This window comes from Pinus tabuliformis, chromosome 6, assembly GCF_031772625.1.
Source record: "Pinus tabuliformis cultivar Carrire ecotype Pingquan chromosome 6, CPIR1, whole genome shotgun sequence".
Classification (NCBI taxonomy): Eukaryota; Viridiplantae; Streptophyta; class Pinopsida; order Pinales; family Pinaceae; genus Pinus; species Pinus tabuliformis.
In genome coordinates this window covers 495,999,216-496,016,259 of record NC_142292.1, presented here as the reverse complement: position 1 = coordinate 496,016,259, position 17,044 = coordinate 495,999,216, and the positions used below count along the sequence as shown (strand labels likewise).

The 17,044-nt window shown below is 33.4% G+C and overlaps 1 protein-coding gene across 1 annotated transcript; it reads right to left on the bottom strand.

Moving 5' to 3' along the window:
- Positions 1–2,536: 2,536 nt before the first annotated feature.
- Positions 2,537–16,738, bottom strand: LOC149259498 (uncharacterized). The gene is made up of 4 exons (XM_089375944.1): positions 16,413–16,738; positions 15,890–16,008; positions 3,093–3,241; positions 2,537–2,993 (listed from the first exon to the last, which is right to left on the bottom strand). The coding sequence occupies exons 1-4, from the start codon at positions 16,559–16,561 to the stop codon at positions 2,853–2,855; spliced, it is 558 nt and encodes a 185-aa protein (XP_089232070.1). The 5' UTR covers positions 16,562–16,738; the 3' UTR covers positions 2,537–2,852.
- Between the last annotated feature and the right edge of the window lie 306 nt (positions 16,739–17,044).

Here is a 17,044-nt window from a genome sequence, read left to right as displayed (position 1 = left end):
ATTGATAGTGAACATCCGAAGATAAAGCAATATGAACACTACAACTACAAACCATATATTGTGCAACCCCATCAAAGAAGCCAACCTAATATAAAGTCGAGAGGTCTATAGCTTTGATTCTTTGAGGGTTTACGTTTCGAGCCACCTGACCATATTCTTTGTAAAAAGCAGATATCTTGTCGCTGATTATGCCAATGTCGAAAGAGGAATCTTCAAAAATAATAGCATTCCTACCTCACCAAATACCCCAGAAAATGAAGAAAGGTAGAGTCTTGTCCTTCAAAATATGGATGTTACATGATACACAAATATGCACTCAAAGAATTTCCTATCACTAAAAACAGACTCTAAAGACACTAATCAAAACTTTTAATCTGCAGTCACAAATATGTTAAATAGAAAACTCATGAATGTAGATACATATCAATGAATGAGATCATCCTTGCAAAGTGGATCCAAGAAATCTTCAACATTAATGTAGCTAACAACAATACAGAGATTTGCAACGGTGAACACTATCTTCTCAATCGTGCAAGTCTACTTTCTCTTTGACACTAACTACTTATTCGTGCTCTAATGAAACCCTAACTACTGCAGCGTCCTCCACTTTCTCAAAATTGACAAATAGGAGAAAAGCCGCAACAAAACCATTGGTTAATAAGAACCCTCGAAAGAGCACCTCATGTACAAGATATTCTCACCCAAACAATGAGTCCTATCAATCCCCATATCAATCCCCATATAGCTCTTGCGTAGTTAGCTCTCCTCAAGTAATGGGCTCTCCTCATGCATGTGTAATAAATCTATCATTAATCATTATCTTGTTTTTTTGTTGACTAGTGGAATCGGCAATGGCAGTGGTATCGTACTCGCGTTACACGGGGTCGAATCCCACTAGGTGCCACTATAACCTCTTGGGGGAACCGCCTAGCCCACAAGAACGGCCCTCGGTTAAGACGAGACTCAAACTCGTGTCCTACACAGCGGCATGGATGACCTAGCAAATCGTCCACTGGCCACGAGACCAAACCTCTGCGGGCTCTATCATTAATCATTATCATTGTGCAAAGAATCTGTCTTAAAATTTTGCAATCATTATCACTGTCATTACTTACACTGAACAGGTATCTGTCTTAAAAAATTGTATGGTCATAATTTACAGTGACCAAAAATAGCACTGCTGACACCTAGAGTGATGCGCCCTCCATCATGATCAACTTCTCCCGATATACGAAACGGGTAATGACTTCAGAGCAACAAAATTGACGAGATGAACATCCTTTCAATACGAGAAGGAACCAAAAACGTTTTGAGTGTATAACTAATCTTACAAAACATAAGCAGTTACCGCTGGACAACTTTAAAAGTTGGAAGAGACATTAGCGCAATAAACCAAACATACCTCGATGGCAATATTTCAGTTTATTGTTTACACCCAAACTCCTGACTTTTAAGCATTATCCCTAAAATGGAAGTTCAGCCGCAGCCTGAAAGGCCCATTTTTTGTTTTGTTTTTGGATTCTTGTTTGTAATTGGAAAATTATATCGCCTCTAAAAGGATGATGACCAAATGCAAATCAAGAGGTCATCGGTGAATTATAGCAATGGATCAAGCAAGAAGCAGCACAGGTACACAACACGGATTTGACAATTCTTCATTATGTCACAAGAAACAGATGTTACATGCATTCCAGTTATGATAAAAAAAACTGTTAGGAGGGCTCATGGGAATGTAATTTCTCATTTACATTATTTTCAAGATGAAAAACAAAACTTCACTTCAAACACTTATCAAACCAATCAAGAAACTAAGTTCAAACCTTTTACAAATAATGCTCTTCTAGTAATTGAAAATTTACTGTGGCTTGTCATCTTATGGGCAGAATATTCACAGTGCACAGCCTTCCAAGATAGGTAAACTACAGGTTCAAAAGCAATTTAACCATAAAATCCAACGCTAAACGGAAAATCAAACTTCTAAGCAATGCTTCAAAATAAACGAATGGCGGTTGTTAATTCAGCAATTATCGAAGCCCAGATTTTGAGATGTGGGAGTATATGCTCATAAATCTTGATTAGACCAAACACATAAATACTGGTCAATGCTGCAAAATTCAGATCACCTGACAGTGACCATAGCTTTCACTTTCTCAGTGGCAGAGTTAAATATAAGATTGTGCCAGTGGAAATAGAACATGATAACAGCCAATCTAATCTTTGAGGACAAAAATTTCAGCTCCACCAAGCCCTCATAACAGTTTAAACAAAAATAGACTATTCACTGATGGAGAAGGACCGCATCGATACAGTACACACACCTTACTAGAAATTAAGGCGATTAAAATTATTTGGCCACACTTTTTGCTAATATATGCAAATATTAACAAGATTATGTTATAGATGGAGAAATCTAAGCTTTCCTAACCAGCTGCATCACTACTCTCAATTGTATGACATGATGTAAGAATTTCAAAATGTTTGCAATTATTTTTGCATTTTATGTAGCACACAAAGTTATCCTGTTGGAAAATTTAGGTAGTCATCCGAGACACAGTTGCCATGGATATCATAAATATTTATTTAATTTCAAAAATGAAAGCAAGCAAAGCATAAAACTAATATGGAACTATATGAAGCAAACAGTCCAGCAAGGTTATCTGCAAGTAAGCTTAGAGGGAACTGGCATATAAACTACAAAGTAATTGGCAAAGACGTTATATAAACACATATATACTTATTCAAATTGAACGGTTCTTATATGTACAAGGGAGCCAGATGCAGACATAAGAATCATATGTCAACTGAGACTGTTCAATAATATAAAGAAAATTGTCCCTGTTCAAAGTGAAGAGTCAGTGCCCCGCATCAGATTGCATATGGTTCATAGTCCATTTGCCCTCAAGGGTTCTCTTCATTTCAACCTCGTAGCTTTTTACTTCATTTTCCCATTTAATTTTCAGAAGCAAATCAAAAATCTTCGGAACATTAACTACCTGGAATCACAGTAGAGCTATTAGAAAATAAATGTTTTCATCAACAAAAAAGTGCTCAATTAAAAAAATCTAAAACTGCAATGAACCAAAAACAAAGACCTTTTCCTTTGCCGAAACTATCTCCTGAAGTTCATAAGGCATCAAGGAGTTGGACCTCTGCTGTATGATTTTCACAGCATTCTCAGCTGCTTCTTTTACCAATGGATCCTGTGCTCCAACTGCATGCCAAAGTGATGCTTGGGATCCATCTGGTTTTCATAAAGCATAACCTAGTTTTAATCAGGTGTTTGCATGCATAATATAAGTAAAACACACCCCAAGCATATTGTATTAATTGCAAAATAGAGTGTATAGAGGAATCTCTGCATATCTTTTAATAAAGCATAGAATGCATAAATATTAAAATAGAGAAATTCCAGTGATAATAGGTGGGAGTAGCAGGCTAGTCTAACCGCATCAAGTAATGGATATCTTATGGTTAGCCAGTGCTGTTACATTTTTGGCAAGCAGATTGTGTAGTGAATGCAAAAGCAGGATTACCTTGACATTCCACTTCAATAAAAGGTTTGGCTGTTTGAATATGGAGTTAGATTGTTGAATGCAAAGAAAATTTTGAGTTTCCCCAGAAGAGTAAAAGAATACGAAGTTAGATTGTTGAATGCAAAGAAAAATTTGAGATCTATCATTAAGCAATGGAGGGGAATGCCAGACAGAGTACTAGTCCATCATAGAGGGAACAAATATCATGATTAGTGTCCTGATTTGCTTCAAACAAGATACTCTGATAATATTGTAGTATGTCAATTTTACAACATAAATTGGTCGCTTAGAAGACATAAAGACTTGGATTACAGTCATCAACAACATTCTGAGCTTATTCATTGACCAGAGATGTTTAGACCATGAACACTAATAGAATCACAATTTATCAAGGGTAGCTCCTATATGAAGCTCATATGAATAGAGTATGTCTTTTCTTCGAGGCGCACATAGGAAGATTTCTCTTCAAGACACAAAAAGTTGGAATAATGTTGTTTTATTGTTTCGCCAACAAATTTCACAAATTTTGAGTTAAAGTTTGTTTTGTCTTCGGGGCACAACAACACCAACTACTGGACTTTTACAGTTCAACTATTCTCCTTTTTGGTAGGGTCTGCATTCTCTTCAAGGCACATAGATACAGATTAATGTGCTTTAATCATTCAACCAACCCCATCAAGGATGGTTTGATTTCTCTTAAGGACACATGACCATTCAACCAACCCCATTAATGTGCTTTTATCATTTAACCAACCCCATCTAGGATGGCTTGGATGGCTTGATTTCTCTTAAGGACACATGACCATTCAACCAACCCCATCTATGATGGCTTGACTTCTCTTAAGGAGACATGGCCATGTGGTAATGTTAACAGTATAGGTAAGGAAAACTGCCTTCTCTTCATAGTACATAGAAGCATACTAATGAGCTTGTAGCAGTCAATGACTCTATCAGTAATGTCTGAAATGGTCTGAAATGATTTCTCTTCATGGAATGGAATAATGAACTTTTACCTTTTAACCATCTCTTTCAATAGGGTTTATTTTGTCTTCATTTAAATGAAAACAAAGTTATACTAATGGGCTTTTATCATCCAACCACCCACCCTTCCTCCCTTCATTCAAAGTTATACTAATGGGCTTTTATCATTCAACCACCCACCGTCCCTTCTTTTCAATTGGGTCTACCTTCTGTTTAAGAAAAGCAGGGATGGACTTATGCGCACCACACCCTTCTTTCCTTTCAGTATGATCTGCCTTCTCTTTGAGAAAAGCAGAGATGAAGTCTGAACTAATGGGCTGAATCGAAAAGCAGAGATGGACTAATGGGATTTAATACGAACCCCTCCCTTTTTTAAGGGCACCTAACACCCAGTTTAACTTTTAATGTTAACCCCTCTTTTTTTAGGTCACCTAGCACCCAGTTTAACTTCACAGCAAAAATAGCAAACCAATTGGCCTTCACCATGCAACCTCTCCTCTTCACAGCTTTGTTCGACCTCACCTTTTCAGAGCTTTGTTGGCTCCTTTTGAGAAGGTGATTTGGGTAGTGTCCGGGCTCACCTAAACAGAGTGGGAGCAAAACTATAACCAAATGGACAGCAAAGTCAATGCCAACCTCCCAAGTTGAGTGCCTAAAGTGTCTGAAGTTAATTTAATTCCAGCTCAAAATTGAATAGATAAATGTATAAATTTCTGGTATTAAGTCCGTGCAAAGAATGAGTTGTAGTTAGACTGCACCTTTATCACTATCCAACTGTTTAAACTCTTATAAATGCGAGAAATTGTTCCACAGTACCACCCATACATTAGCCAAGTACAGCCAAGTGGTTTGATGACCAACGAGATCTTCCATTCGTTCTCATGCTGTAGCCGCATTCGAAAATTAATGTTGCGCATTCTGAGTGCCCAAAATTCACCAGGACACACAATTTCAGTTATTCTCCCACAAAATAACTATTGCCAATGAAACCCAAACCTTCTTAAGAATCCATCAATGTAGGAAAATGAAATTATTGTAAGGAAATAAATGGCAATCACCATTTCAAATCTTTGTATTTTCAAATTTTTCCATGGAAGGTTTGTATTTTCAAATCTTTCCATGGAAGGTGAGGTGGTATGGTATTAAAGGACGGTGGCTCAGCAATTTACAAGTGTTTTATTTTATTTTTAAATTTATGTGTACGTATATTTTTAAGGATGGATTGGTATTTTCATTTTCGAATTCAGTTGGCCAAATTTTTTAACATATTTTCTAATTTTAATTTGTTGTAATTAATGTAAAAAAAGATTTAATATTTTAACATATTTTTATTTGATTAGGTAAATAATATTTAAAATTTTATCAAAATTATAATGAAATTTTAAATAAAAATATCAATTTTTTAATTATTTAAATATTAATTATTTTTGAAAAAAAATTATGTATTTTTTATTAATTTTTATAATTGTTTTTCTTGTTCACTATACAATTAAGTTAGATAATAGATTCTCGCTAAAAGAATTTAGATGGGAGGAAGACAATAAAGTGTCCCTAGTACATGACCAATATTTTGGATGGTAAAGAAGACAAGAGATCGATCAACATCTAGCTATTGGAAGAAGCAAGGTAGATAATCGTGTTACATAGACAAACATGTCATAGTCCCCACCACACGACCTACACTAGTTTGAGTGATGGGCACAGTATGTTATCTTCCTCCCCTCACCATTGTCTTCCTCCCCACGTGGTTTCGAAGGTCTGGCTATGCGTTGTTTGTCTGTACCAGAATTATCTACTTTAATTCCTCAAAATAACAAAATAACACATAAATATTATTTGACATAATCTTATAATTATTTTATTAATCAATATGTTGCAAAAATATAACTTTGAGTTTGATATCAATTTTTTAACATTTACACAATTGTTTTATTAATCTATATTTTTTATCATTTTAATTAATTTTTTATCAAGTAATAAATTTTAGAAAATATTTATTGTTATTTTATAATAATGTATTAAATATATTTTTAAAAACGAAAAAAATAGATTAATATTGAAAATACAGAATGTATATGTTGGAAGAATATAATTTTGAGTTTGTCATCCTTTTAAATGAAGCCATGGAACCCATCATTCGATCCCTCTACAGCAGTGATAACCTCAGCACCAGTTTGGGTGAGATTGCCAAGCCTACCCTTGCATCTCTGGAATCTCTCCTCGCTAAAAGCCATCGGAAATGCAATTGGGAAATTTCACTGCAGGTGCCCAGAAACAGAGGAATATGCCAGAACCACCTATGCACGCATCTGTGTGGAAATGGATTTCAGCGCCGGATTCCCAGCGGAAATAAACCTAACAAGTAAAGACTATGTGTGGAACCAGAAGCTTGATTATGAAAGTGTCCTCTTCAGATGTCGATCGTGCTTTGAGACGGGGCATCTAGCCAAAAATTGCCCAAAAGCCTCTGAGAAAAATTTTGCTAGAAAAAACCACCACAGATCTACATGGTGGGAAGGAGCACAAAAAGAACACTACACTGTCATCAAGGAAGAATATTCTAGAGAAAACTCTAAGTCACAAGAAATCAAGGAAGAAGGAAACAACTCTCAAAGCAAGCAAGGAGAAAGCCCGCCCCAACAAATCAACAGTTATGAGGATCTGAATACCACAGAAAATAAATCTTCATTTAACAGCAAAGCAGATCTCCTAAACCAAACTTCTCCGACTATAGATCGCGAAGCTAAGACACCAATGTCCCAAGAACCAGAAGAGATGAAGGAGATGCAAGACAAAGGAAGTTGGAAAACCGTAGAGAAAAGAAAGAAAGCTACAACACCAATCTCGCCAAGAAAGACGAGGAGCCAGACAAGTAAAAATTAAGAAAATTGTAGGTCCGATAGACCAATTTGGTCTCAGTGGACGTTAACCATCATCATCATCATCATCAAATATTTTTTTATCAAATAAATTCTATAAGATATTTAGTGTTATTTTTTTATCAAATAAGTTCTATAAGATATTTAGTGTTATTTTACCATTGTATATTAAATATATTTTTAAAAACGAAAAAAGGTCCTAATACTGAAAATACAGCCCAATACAGTACAACTAACCATTGTATTTGAAGAATATTACTTTCGGTTAATGAAATGTACGTTGTTGTTCTTAACATTTTTATAAATTTTTAATTAGTCTACACCGTGGAAGGGTGCTTGTTATTTTAGATTAATTATTAATTTTTACAGAGGTGCTTTTCTAAATTGTGGATTAAATAATAATTTTGAAAAATGAAAATGAAATTGAATATTAAAATTATTATTTAATGAACTGAAATGGAATTGAAGTTAAATGTAATAATGGATATCTATTTATTAGTTTTTATTGAAAGTTTTTATGAGTTCTGTTTTAGTTATAATTATTTAATTTATTAATATAAAATAATAGATAAATATTTTTTATAATATATAATAATAATTTTTTTATTATTGGATAAAATTATATAGCAAAAGCTTTAAAAAAAATATCAAAATTACAAGTTAATACAATTATGTTTAATTAATAGAAAAGTTTTTCCATATATATTTTTATTAATATGTAATTTTGAATATTTTTTTATAGCACTATATACATTAGTGTATATAACATAAATCTTTCATGGTGGGTGCATGAGCAGTGGCATAACACGCTTTCAAAGTCTTTAGAACATGGTTACATGCGACAGGGAAGATTTGTGGTTAAATTGCAAGGATACGAACCTCGAGCGTTTCCAACAGTATCAATGGTATATTCACAATTAGGCAATTTTCATGAGAAATTGGTTGAACCTGGCTACATTCAGACTACTGCTCTTCCATCTTATGGGGCATTGCCATCTAAGAGCAGTGTCGGTCTAGTTGACATGGGAAATAGGCAAATTGTCTGGCAAGGGGGTATGGTAATGACACTCAAGTGAACAAAAGGGCAACATCAATCCATGTATACTCATATTGACACTAGAGCCAGGAAATGTTGGAGGAGTGAGAAGCGGGGTCTCAATTTCAAAGTCGTCCAACGCTTCGTGAGTGGTAGGACTTCTCAACATAATCATAGCAGAGCGTCAGTCTCTCCAATTTTTGGCTATGAGTATGGTGCGACAAGGCTCTGGAGCCTAACCATGAAGAAGGAGCGGTGGGCATAACTTTGGATTGTTGGTTGACATGCAGAGCTTTGGGACACTAGTATTGCTTGGCTCATGGGCTTTCTTCAAGCTAATAACAAGGGGTGGGTACCTCAATTTCTCTTATTCGGCCTTGTTCTAATTGTTAATATGGGTCGATTAATGTTCTTTGTTCAATCTCTCTACTTTAGGTCCTTTTAGCTTCAAGTTCTATGTTTCAGTTTTATTATAATGTAATTGGTTCCTCTGAGCAGAATCGATACTCATTGGGCACCAAGCCAAACAGTAGTAGTTTGCAATTTTGTTTTTTACTCTCAGATAGGCAAGTCAAAAACAATATGTATAACTTGAAAGAACTAAACTTGTGTTATTGGGCTTCCCAGCAAGGCGACCATTAGCAACAAAGTCAAACTCATGTATCTTTTTGTTGAAGTAATATAAGTCAAACCTTTACACAAAAAAATGTATATAATATAAATATAATAATATTTATTTATTTTACCTCTAACTATTTGTGCAATATTAACAACTAATATATATTCAATAGTATACAATTGATAAATGCTCATATGAACTTGTTCTTCAAAAAATTTAAATCATCTTATATTTTTTGGGTAGATGATTTAATTCTCCTTCACAAATTCTAAGTAAATAACGTTCTTCTTGTTTTAGTTATTCTTTTGACAAAGAATGCTTATTATATGTGCACTTAGTCATATTAAGTTTAATTATTCATTATGTATTTTCTAACATCTACAACAATGTCTAAACTACCATGGCGCTTACCATGGACACACATTTTATTCCATAAAATTCAAGCACAACGTACATGGTTCACAAAAATGGACATGTTTGGCTTGCTAGGTGAAAGGTGACACATATTATAATCAAAGAGTTAAAAGTAATGCAAACTTAGTTGAAATAGGATTTCAAGGATATTTGTAAGTTGAAGGCTATATTTTCATTCAACTCTTCCATGTGAAAAGTGGCAAAAGTAGTTGTACTTTAATTGACAAGAGTAACTTAAGTATGCATTCCAAAATAAAATTTATTTTAAATAAAATATTACTCTTCCAACTTTTTACAATGTTAAAAGTTAACAAACCACCAAATAAATAATTTGTAATTTAAATAGAAGACAATAATAATCATACTTTATAATCTTGAGTATAACCTTCTTATGGGTTATATGTATATTATAAATAAATAATAAAAATCTTAAACACCAAACTTACTTCTTTTCTTTGAAGGAGTTTCAAGAATGTTTTAAATGACAATATAAAGCTTTACACACAATCATGTTAAAATCAAGCCCTTTTATGGACCACTGTCTAAGCGGGGATTTGTTCTTATGTATCTATATAATAAGTGAGCATTACAACTTAGACTCATATCTCAAGTATATCACAATATTGATTGACTATGGGAGTCATGTTTGTTGTAGATGCCATTAGAAAATATGAAATTGTCCTACACTTTGGGGTCTTTGTCGAAAGAGGGTAACTCTATCAAAACACTATGAAAACCATGAAAATAGCCTACTTTCTTTATAGGGCTCTAAAACATGCAAATCTAGCATGATTGCACCCATTGTTTATTATATAGGCTAAGATGTCTATAATTTGAAGATTCCTAATGTTGATACAAACACAAAGTTAAAGGAAATCTCTTATCAAGACCACCAAGTATGTGGTTCTTATTAAGGACATTGATAGCTCACTCTATTTCTCAACTATACAAAAAATGTGTGATAAAGGGGATGTTAGAGTATGATTCCTATTGCATAGATCTAAGGATAATGTGAATTATGTTACCTTCTCAATATCTCACTTAAGAATCCCACCTGGACATCAAAATTGTTACTCCAAGAATTAAGGTTGTAAATGATACATCTCATTGTTCATGGGCTTGTGGCAAGGAGAGAGAAACAGAACTAAGAAGTACTTTTAAATATTTGACACTTAAAGTATCATCATGTTGATTTTAATGTTTCTAGAAAAAAAAAGTATTATAGATAAAGGAACATAAACATTGGGGAAAGGGGAGTGATAAGAAGAGTAAGAAAGTGATGATCTAGAAAATTGAATGAATAAAATTACAATTATTATTGTTATAATTTCAAATTTTAAATTTTGTGATGTTGATAATGTCTATTTACATAGATTCTTACATAAACTTTATCAAAAACATTACAAGTCATTGTTGGTCTCAATGAAGCTTTTTTACCTCAAACAAAAGCATTAACATATTTTTGTGTGAAACAAAGAAAGATTATGTGTTAGCTTTACAATGAGATTGACAAAAACTTTACAAGATCATTGAATTATTGAGAGATTTACATTCAAGTATTAATTATGTGTTTTTTTGCTATAAGTATTTATTTTAATAATAGAGATGTTGCAAATAATTTACTAAGTGTTCAAGAGGCCAATGAATGTTCTCAAATAATAATAAAATATTAGATACCAATGCTATGACTCTGCTATATTTTTCAACATGCTAGATTCATTTAAAGAAATGGACTATATGAACATGAGAAAGAGAGATGACTCTGTTTTCTTTAGTTCATTTGATGTTTATTGTGTTCTTTTCAAAATTGTCATGAACAACACATTTATAGTGAATCATGGTAATAAATTTTCAATGCATTTGGAATTTACACCCATAACCCATGACTAATTGTTTTGGTTTTTTGAAAGGACAAGAAAGGAGGTGAAGATAACAAAGGAAACAACATTATGGTGACTATGGGATTTGAGCACATTCATTATAGACGTTAAGTTTCATTCTAATTATCATATTGACAAGGATACAAAATGTACATAAGACAAGAATTCAAGTGGGGATTCAAAAATATAAGGTATCCAAGCTTCTTTAGGAAGCCTATATTAACTGGCGCTTAAAATATCGAGTATGGCAATACTTTAGAGTGTAGCATCTCACTTGTGTTGGCCTAAAAGTGCTCATTGTAGGTTGATAAAAAGGGATAAGGTCCATATTGTATTGTTAGCCTACATTACCTCTTATAAATGTAGGAAGGAGAGAGCTTTTCCATTCATATATATTTATTCACTCAATTGTATTCATTGTTGTGATCATATGTGACACAAAGAAGAGTGCGCAATTTCCCCTCTCTCACTCACATTGGTCGCTAGGGTTTCTTGGTCTTCTTGGAGTATCTTGGGGCATCTTGGTGGTCTAGGGTTAGGGTTTATTCCTTAGATATTAGAGGTTAGGGTTTTGTGATAAAACCCTAAGGTGGAACTGTGAAGAAGAAAAGGAGGAGAGGACATCTTGCCTTAGAGAATGTGTTGGAATATTTTTTGTATATTGGATCCTTTTGGTTGTTAGGGTTTGTTGATTTCCCCTAGCTAGGATTTTGAGCCTAGGAGGATTTGCACTAGCCTTGAGAGAAAATTGTGGCATGTACATGTACTTCATCTTTTGCACATTAATGAAGTTTTTACCTGTCCAAAGGTTGTGCAATTTCTAGATTTTAATTTTAGCTAAATATATTATTTATGAAATATTATTTACTATCATGTGTGTCTTGTTGATTTGACATAAGTAAAAGGACAATTATTAAGTGATTTAACATCTAATTGAAAATATAAGGGGTTGATTTTACTGTTACCATACTATTGTTATTACTATTGTAAGAGAGTATTTTTAGAACTAGTTATTAGTTAATAAGTTTCTCTAAAATGGTTGAAACTTATCCTTTTGGTTTGCTATCTTTTCTCCTTGAATTGTCAAGAAGTTTGGGCTATTTAGAAGTGAAGCATTATACTATTTATGTTGTTGTTTTGTACCTTGTTTTACAATAGCCCTAAGGTTGAAAATTTATAAGTCTAAGATTTGAGAAAACCTTCTAGGTTGAAGTTAAAATTTCACTTTTGCATTGAATTTTGGATTCTAAAAAATTTCCACACTTTGGTAGATGCACACTCCCAAGCATGTGCAAATGTTACCTTATTGGATTGCATCCTCTACAAGCTTCTTTAAGAGTTATGCTCTAGAAAAATTTCATGGGACTTTAATTAATCCAATATATTACATAATTACATGCTTCTACCCAAAATTCACATGAACTTTTTGATACTTTATCATTCAATGTGCCACGTCCTAAATGCCATGGTTGATTCCCTCTGGAACTCCATTTTCTTGAAGGTATAAGTAGGAGCGAGTTGCTTGCAAATGCCACATTTCTGACAATAACTCTCAAACAAATTGGATTTGTATTCTCCCCACTATCAAATATGGGTTTCTTTTATGACTTCTCACTCTATTTCTCAACAAGGGATTTGAATTCTAAGAAAACATTCAAACACTTCAAACTTTTGTGCTAGGAAATATATCCATAAGTTTCAACTGTAGGCATTTATAGATTTCATTAAATACAACTCACCACTCATTGACAACCAACTCATTAATCTACATAAGTAAGAAGGAACATTACAAGTAGCTTAACATGCCACAATAATCATTTTGGGAACTATTTGCATGGTTCTTGCTCAAGATGCAAGCTTTACAAAACTTAGAAGGCTTTAGTGTTTGTGCTAAGCCATCAACCATATTAATTTTATGTAACAACTACAAACTTTGAAAATTGAGATGATCATATCTCAAGTGTTATAATATACTATAATCAATCAATATTCCATCACACATTCTCCATCAATATTTCCACATAATCTAAGAATACCATGCCCCTCATAGCACACTACTATGATTACATCGTTTCTTAAATTGCCTTTGATAAAGCAGTTTCTACCATCAAATTCAACCTTCAAATTCCCTTTATTCATCTAATTCACATAAACTTAGTTATTTCATATACCAAGAACATTGAGGATCACCTTCATATCACAAGTATTCCCCATTCTCAATAGAACAGGTACATTTACCTTTTCCTTCAATCTCTAGTCCTATGATTGTCAAACTTAATATCTCCAAGTCTTGTCAGTTCAAACTTCTTGAACCAATATCTCCTCCCAATCATGTATCTAGTTGTGTCTAAATCAATGTATTAGCCATCTTTGACAATTTAATAGTTGCAAAAGAGAATATGAGTACACCTATCTCTTTGGGCTTCTCAAAATTCTTATTCTTTGCAACATATTTTGGGTGCTTCTTCCCTAGTGGTTGTTCATGATTTCCCTTGTAATAGCGGCACGCATAATGTCCTTTCTTGATGTAGTAATAATATATTACATCCTTAGTGATCTTATTCAATTTTTGTGTGCTTTTATGTCCACGAGTCTTGGATAGACGGTGATCGGGTGCGTTGTTAAGGCACTCCTAGATGTTAAGTCATTAGTTCAATTCCCAACCCTATTCTGGTGTTATTCTTGGACATGACGATGATGTAACCTCACTGTTGCCGAACTTACAAAAAAAATGTGTGCTTTTATCAAAAGCACCAATTTGTATGAATTTATAGTCTTTCCTTGACGTCTTCATGATGAATCTTAATAAATTTTCATAAATCATCATTGATATTCAAGCTTGTCATAAATCATTTAAAGATCTCAATAGATCCTTTAATGGTCAACAATGCTAAATCTTCATCATCTATAATATCACCTACAATTAATTTATCATATACATCCTAAATGCATATCATATAGTTTATAGCATTCTTACAATCACTCATATTGAGAGCATATAGGTAGTTGTGTATATACAATATATGTGTCCTATTGGACATCTCATAGAGATTCTATAATGTGATCCAAATCCTATCTACACTTCTAGATATGAGCAATGATGCAATTCAACATATTTGATTTCAAGATATATTGTGAATCTTCATCTCTTGATTGTTACTATGTTAACTTGATTTCATCAATAGTTACATCTTACTTGCCCTTTAAAAGTGTCAACAAAATTTGCTTCACTAAAAAATTCACATGCAAAATTTCCAAATGGGATAGTTCTTACTATTTAACTTGATGCCCTCGCCCCCCCACTTCAACAATCATTCCTATTGTATCAACTACAAAACACTAGATTCAAATTTAGTTGGCTTTATCTAATTAGTCAATGCTCCAAAAATTGAACATGGCTTCGATACCATGTGAGAAATTTCAACACTAATTCTTAGTGTTGGTGCACTAAAATTTCAAGGGTAAAGACTTATTAGTGTGACATGCACTATAAAAAACACATCCAACTTATAATGTTTAATTATACCACTTGAGAATTTTGGCTTTGATACCATGTGAGAAATTTCAACACTAATTCTTAGTGTTGGTGCACTAAAATTAAGGGTAAAGACTTACTAGTGTGACATGCACTCTAAAAAACACATCTAACTTATAATCTTTAATACCACTTGAGAATTTTGGGACTTAGACACCCATGTAAAGTGTAACTATAGCTCATTGCCCAGTGTTGGTTACTGCAAAGAGCACGCCAAGTTTTGGTCAATGCCCAAAGGTTAACAATGGACAACTTCCTAATATGGCTGGTTGCAACTTTCACATCAACAAATATTTGTTATTTTATTTAAAGATTATTTCCAATGATCATTTAAAATTCCGTCATAAATTATCATGAATAATTCATACATGAGAAAGATTAAACAAAATAAATTGACTCATAAATAATAGAACAACTAATTATATTAACTAAAAACAACAATAATAAAGTGATATAGAGTACTAGTATGCCTTCAACAACATAAGATCTCATAATGTGTTGCATAACTAACCAACAACATTAATTAAATATCCTAATATTTTAGGACACTTTCGCTCATTGATCTTTCCTAACATTTAAGTTTTCAACACTCTTCTCTAGTATAATACATTAATCAACCTTAAAAAATAAGTCATTTCATATATAGCCATTTGATGGATGATCAAGATAAACTTGGTTAATGATCCATTGTGAACAAATATTTCAAATTTTTTCTTTGAAATCGAAATGCCCCAAGTAAATGGTCAACTTTTACTTGTAAATATCCTTGTGACCAATACAGTGTAGTTCAACATTATCCTTGTGACCAATACATACTAGTCCAACATTAGATCCCAACTTTCAATATTTGCAAAATTTTGAACAAAAACCTATCACTTGAGAGTGAAGACTCTTAATACCACTTCCTATAATCACACTTGGCAACCATCTATGTACGAAACATGGCACAAAACAATCCTAAATGGCACAAAACAATCATATTAGCAATTAGGAGAGGTGCAGCAGAGGGTACCCTGAGATAGCGCTCGACAACTCCGAGAATTAACACTCGGACATGCTGTGAGCCTGGCAGCTGCATTTGCACTGTGTTGAGGCAGCAACGACTGTGCACAAGCCATATCTGCAAACAAACTGAAAAGGAATAAACAAATGGCATAAGAATTCATTCTCTATAGCAATCTCCAATACCAGAATGAACAAAAGTGTGTGCCTATAACTGCTTAGGTTAAAATAAAAACCTTTATAATTGAGCTGGCTAACACATTTGGTGCTCTGTTACTGATATCTATTATATGTTAAAACTCAAAAACGAGCAATTGTTGCAATGGTCGATATACTTAGTATGAAGTTAGACTCACAGAATATATGCCTGTTGAAGTATTACTAAAATCTGATTTATGTTACTGGACTAAAGTGGTCTCAATAGCCCATTTGGTATTGAGTTTAACAAACAATTCCATTTGTGGGAGCACATTCAAATTGAAGCAAAACAAAGTCAGTTTGTGAATAATAAAACAATGGAGTGATTAAATTACCATGAAACAGAGGTAGAATGAGGCGGAGTTGCTGCAGTATGTTGAGCAATGCGAACAGAAAATCCAGAGGGAATGGCGGCCCTGCTGCCTTGGGTGCCGTTAACATGGAGAACAGATCTGGCTGTTAAAGATCCACAATGGTGCGCCATTGTTGTCCCGTCAGATCCAATATCGATATCCGGATCGGTTTGAAGGAATTTCAGTTGTTAGGGTTTCAGAAGGGGTGTCGAGATACATAGTTTGTACAAAGTGATCTGATAGCCGAGGAGGTCACACAAGGCCGCCTTTCATGACTGACTTTTCTGTTTTTTATATTTTGTTTTCCACATTGAAGACATAATGTTCGAAAGTATTTTACATCGCTCTGTTGACAGTTTAAAAAATAAATAAAAAATTATGATATAAATGTATTAAAAAAATAATTAAACATTTAAATCTAGCAAATTATATAGATGAAATTTACGATTCTAAAAAAACATTATCTAATTTTAAACCAAATTAACCAAAAAAAAATGTTAAACAAAGAGCTAAAACATATCAAGTACACAATTCTCAATTATTTACACTAATTTGATTGAGTACACAATTCTCAATTCTTTACACTAATTTGATTGGTCAAATTTTCAATTTAG

Coding starts and splice junctions, on each gene's coding strand:
- LOC149259498 (XM_089375944.1), bottom strand. CDS start 16,561: ATGGCGCACCATTGTGGATCTTTAACAGCCAGATCTGTTCTCCATGTT. Junction 16,009..16,412: donor CATTCTACCTCTGTTTCATG/GTAATTTAATCA, acceptor ATTCCTTTTCAG/TTTGTTTGCAGATATGGCTT. Junction 2,994..3,092: donor TAGTTTCGGCAAAGGAAAAG/GTCTTTGTTTTT, acceptor CTGTGATTCCAG/GTAGTTAATGTTCCGAAGAT.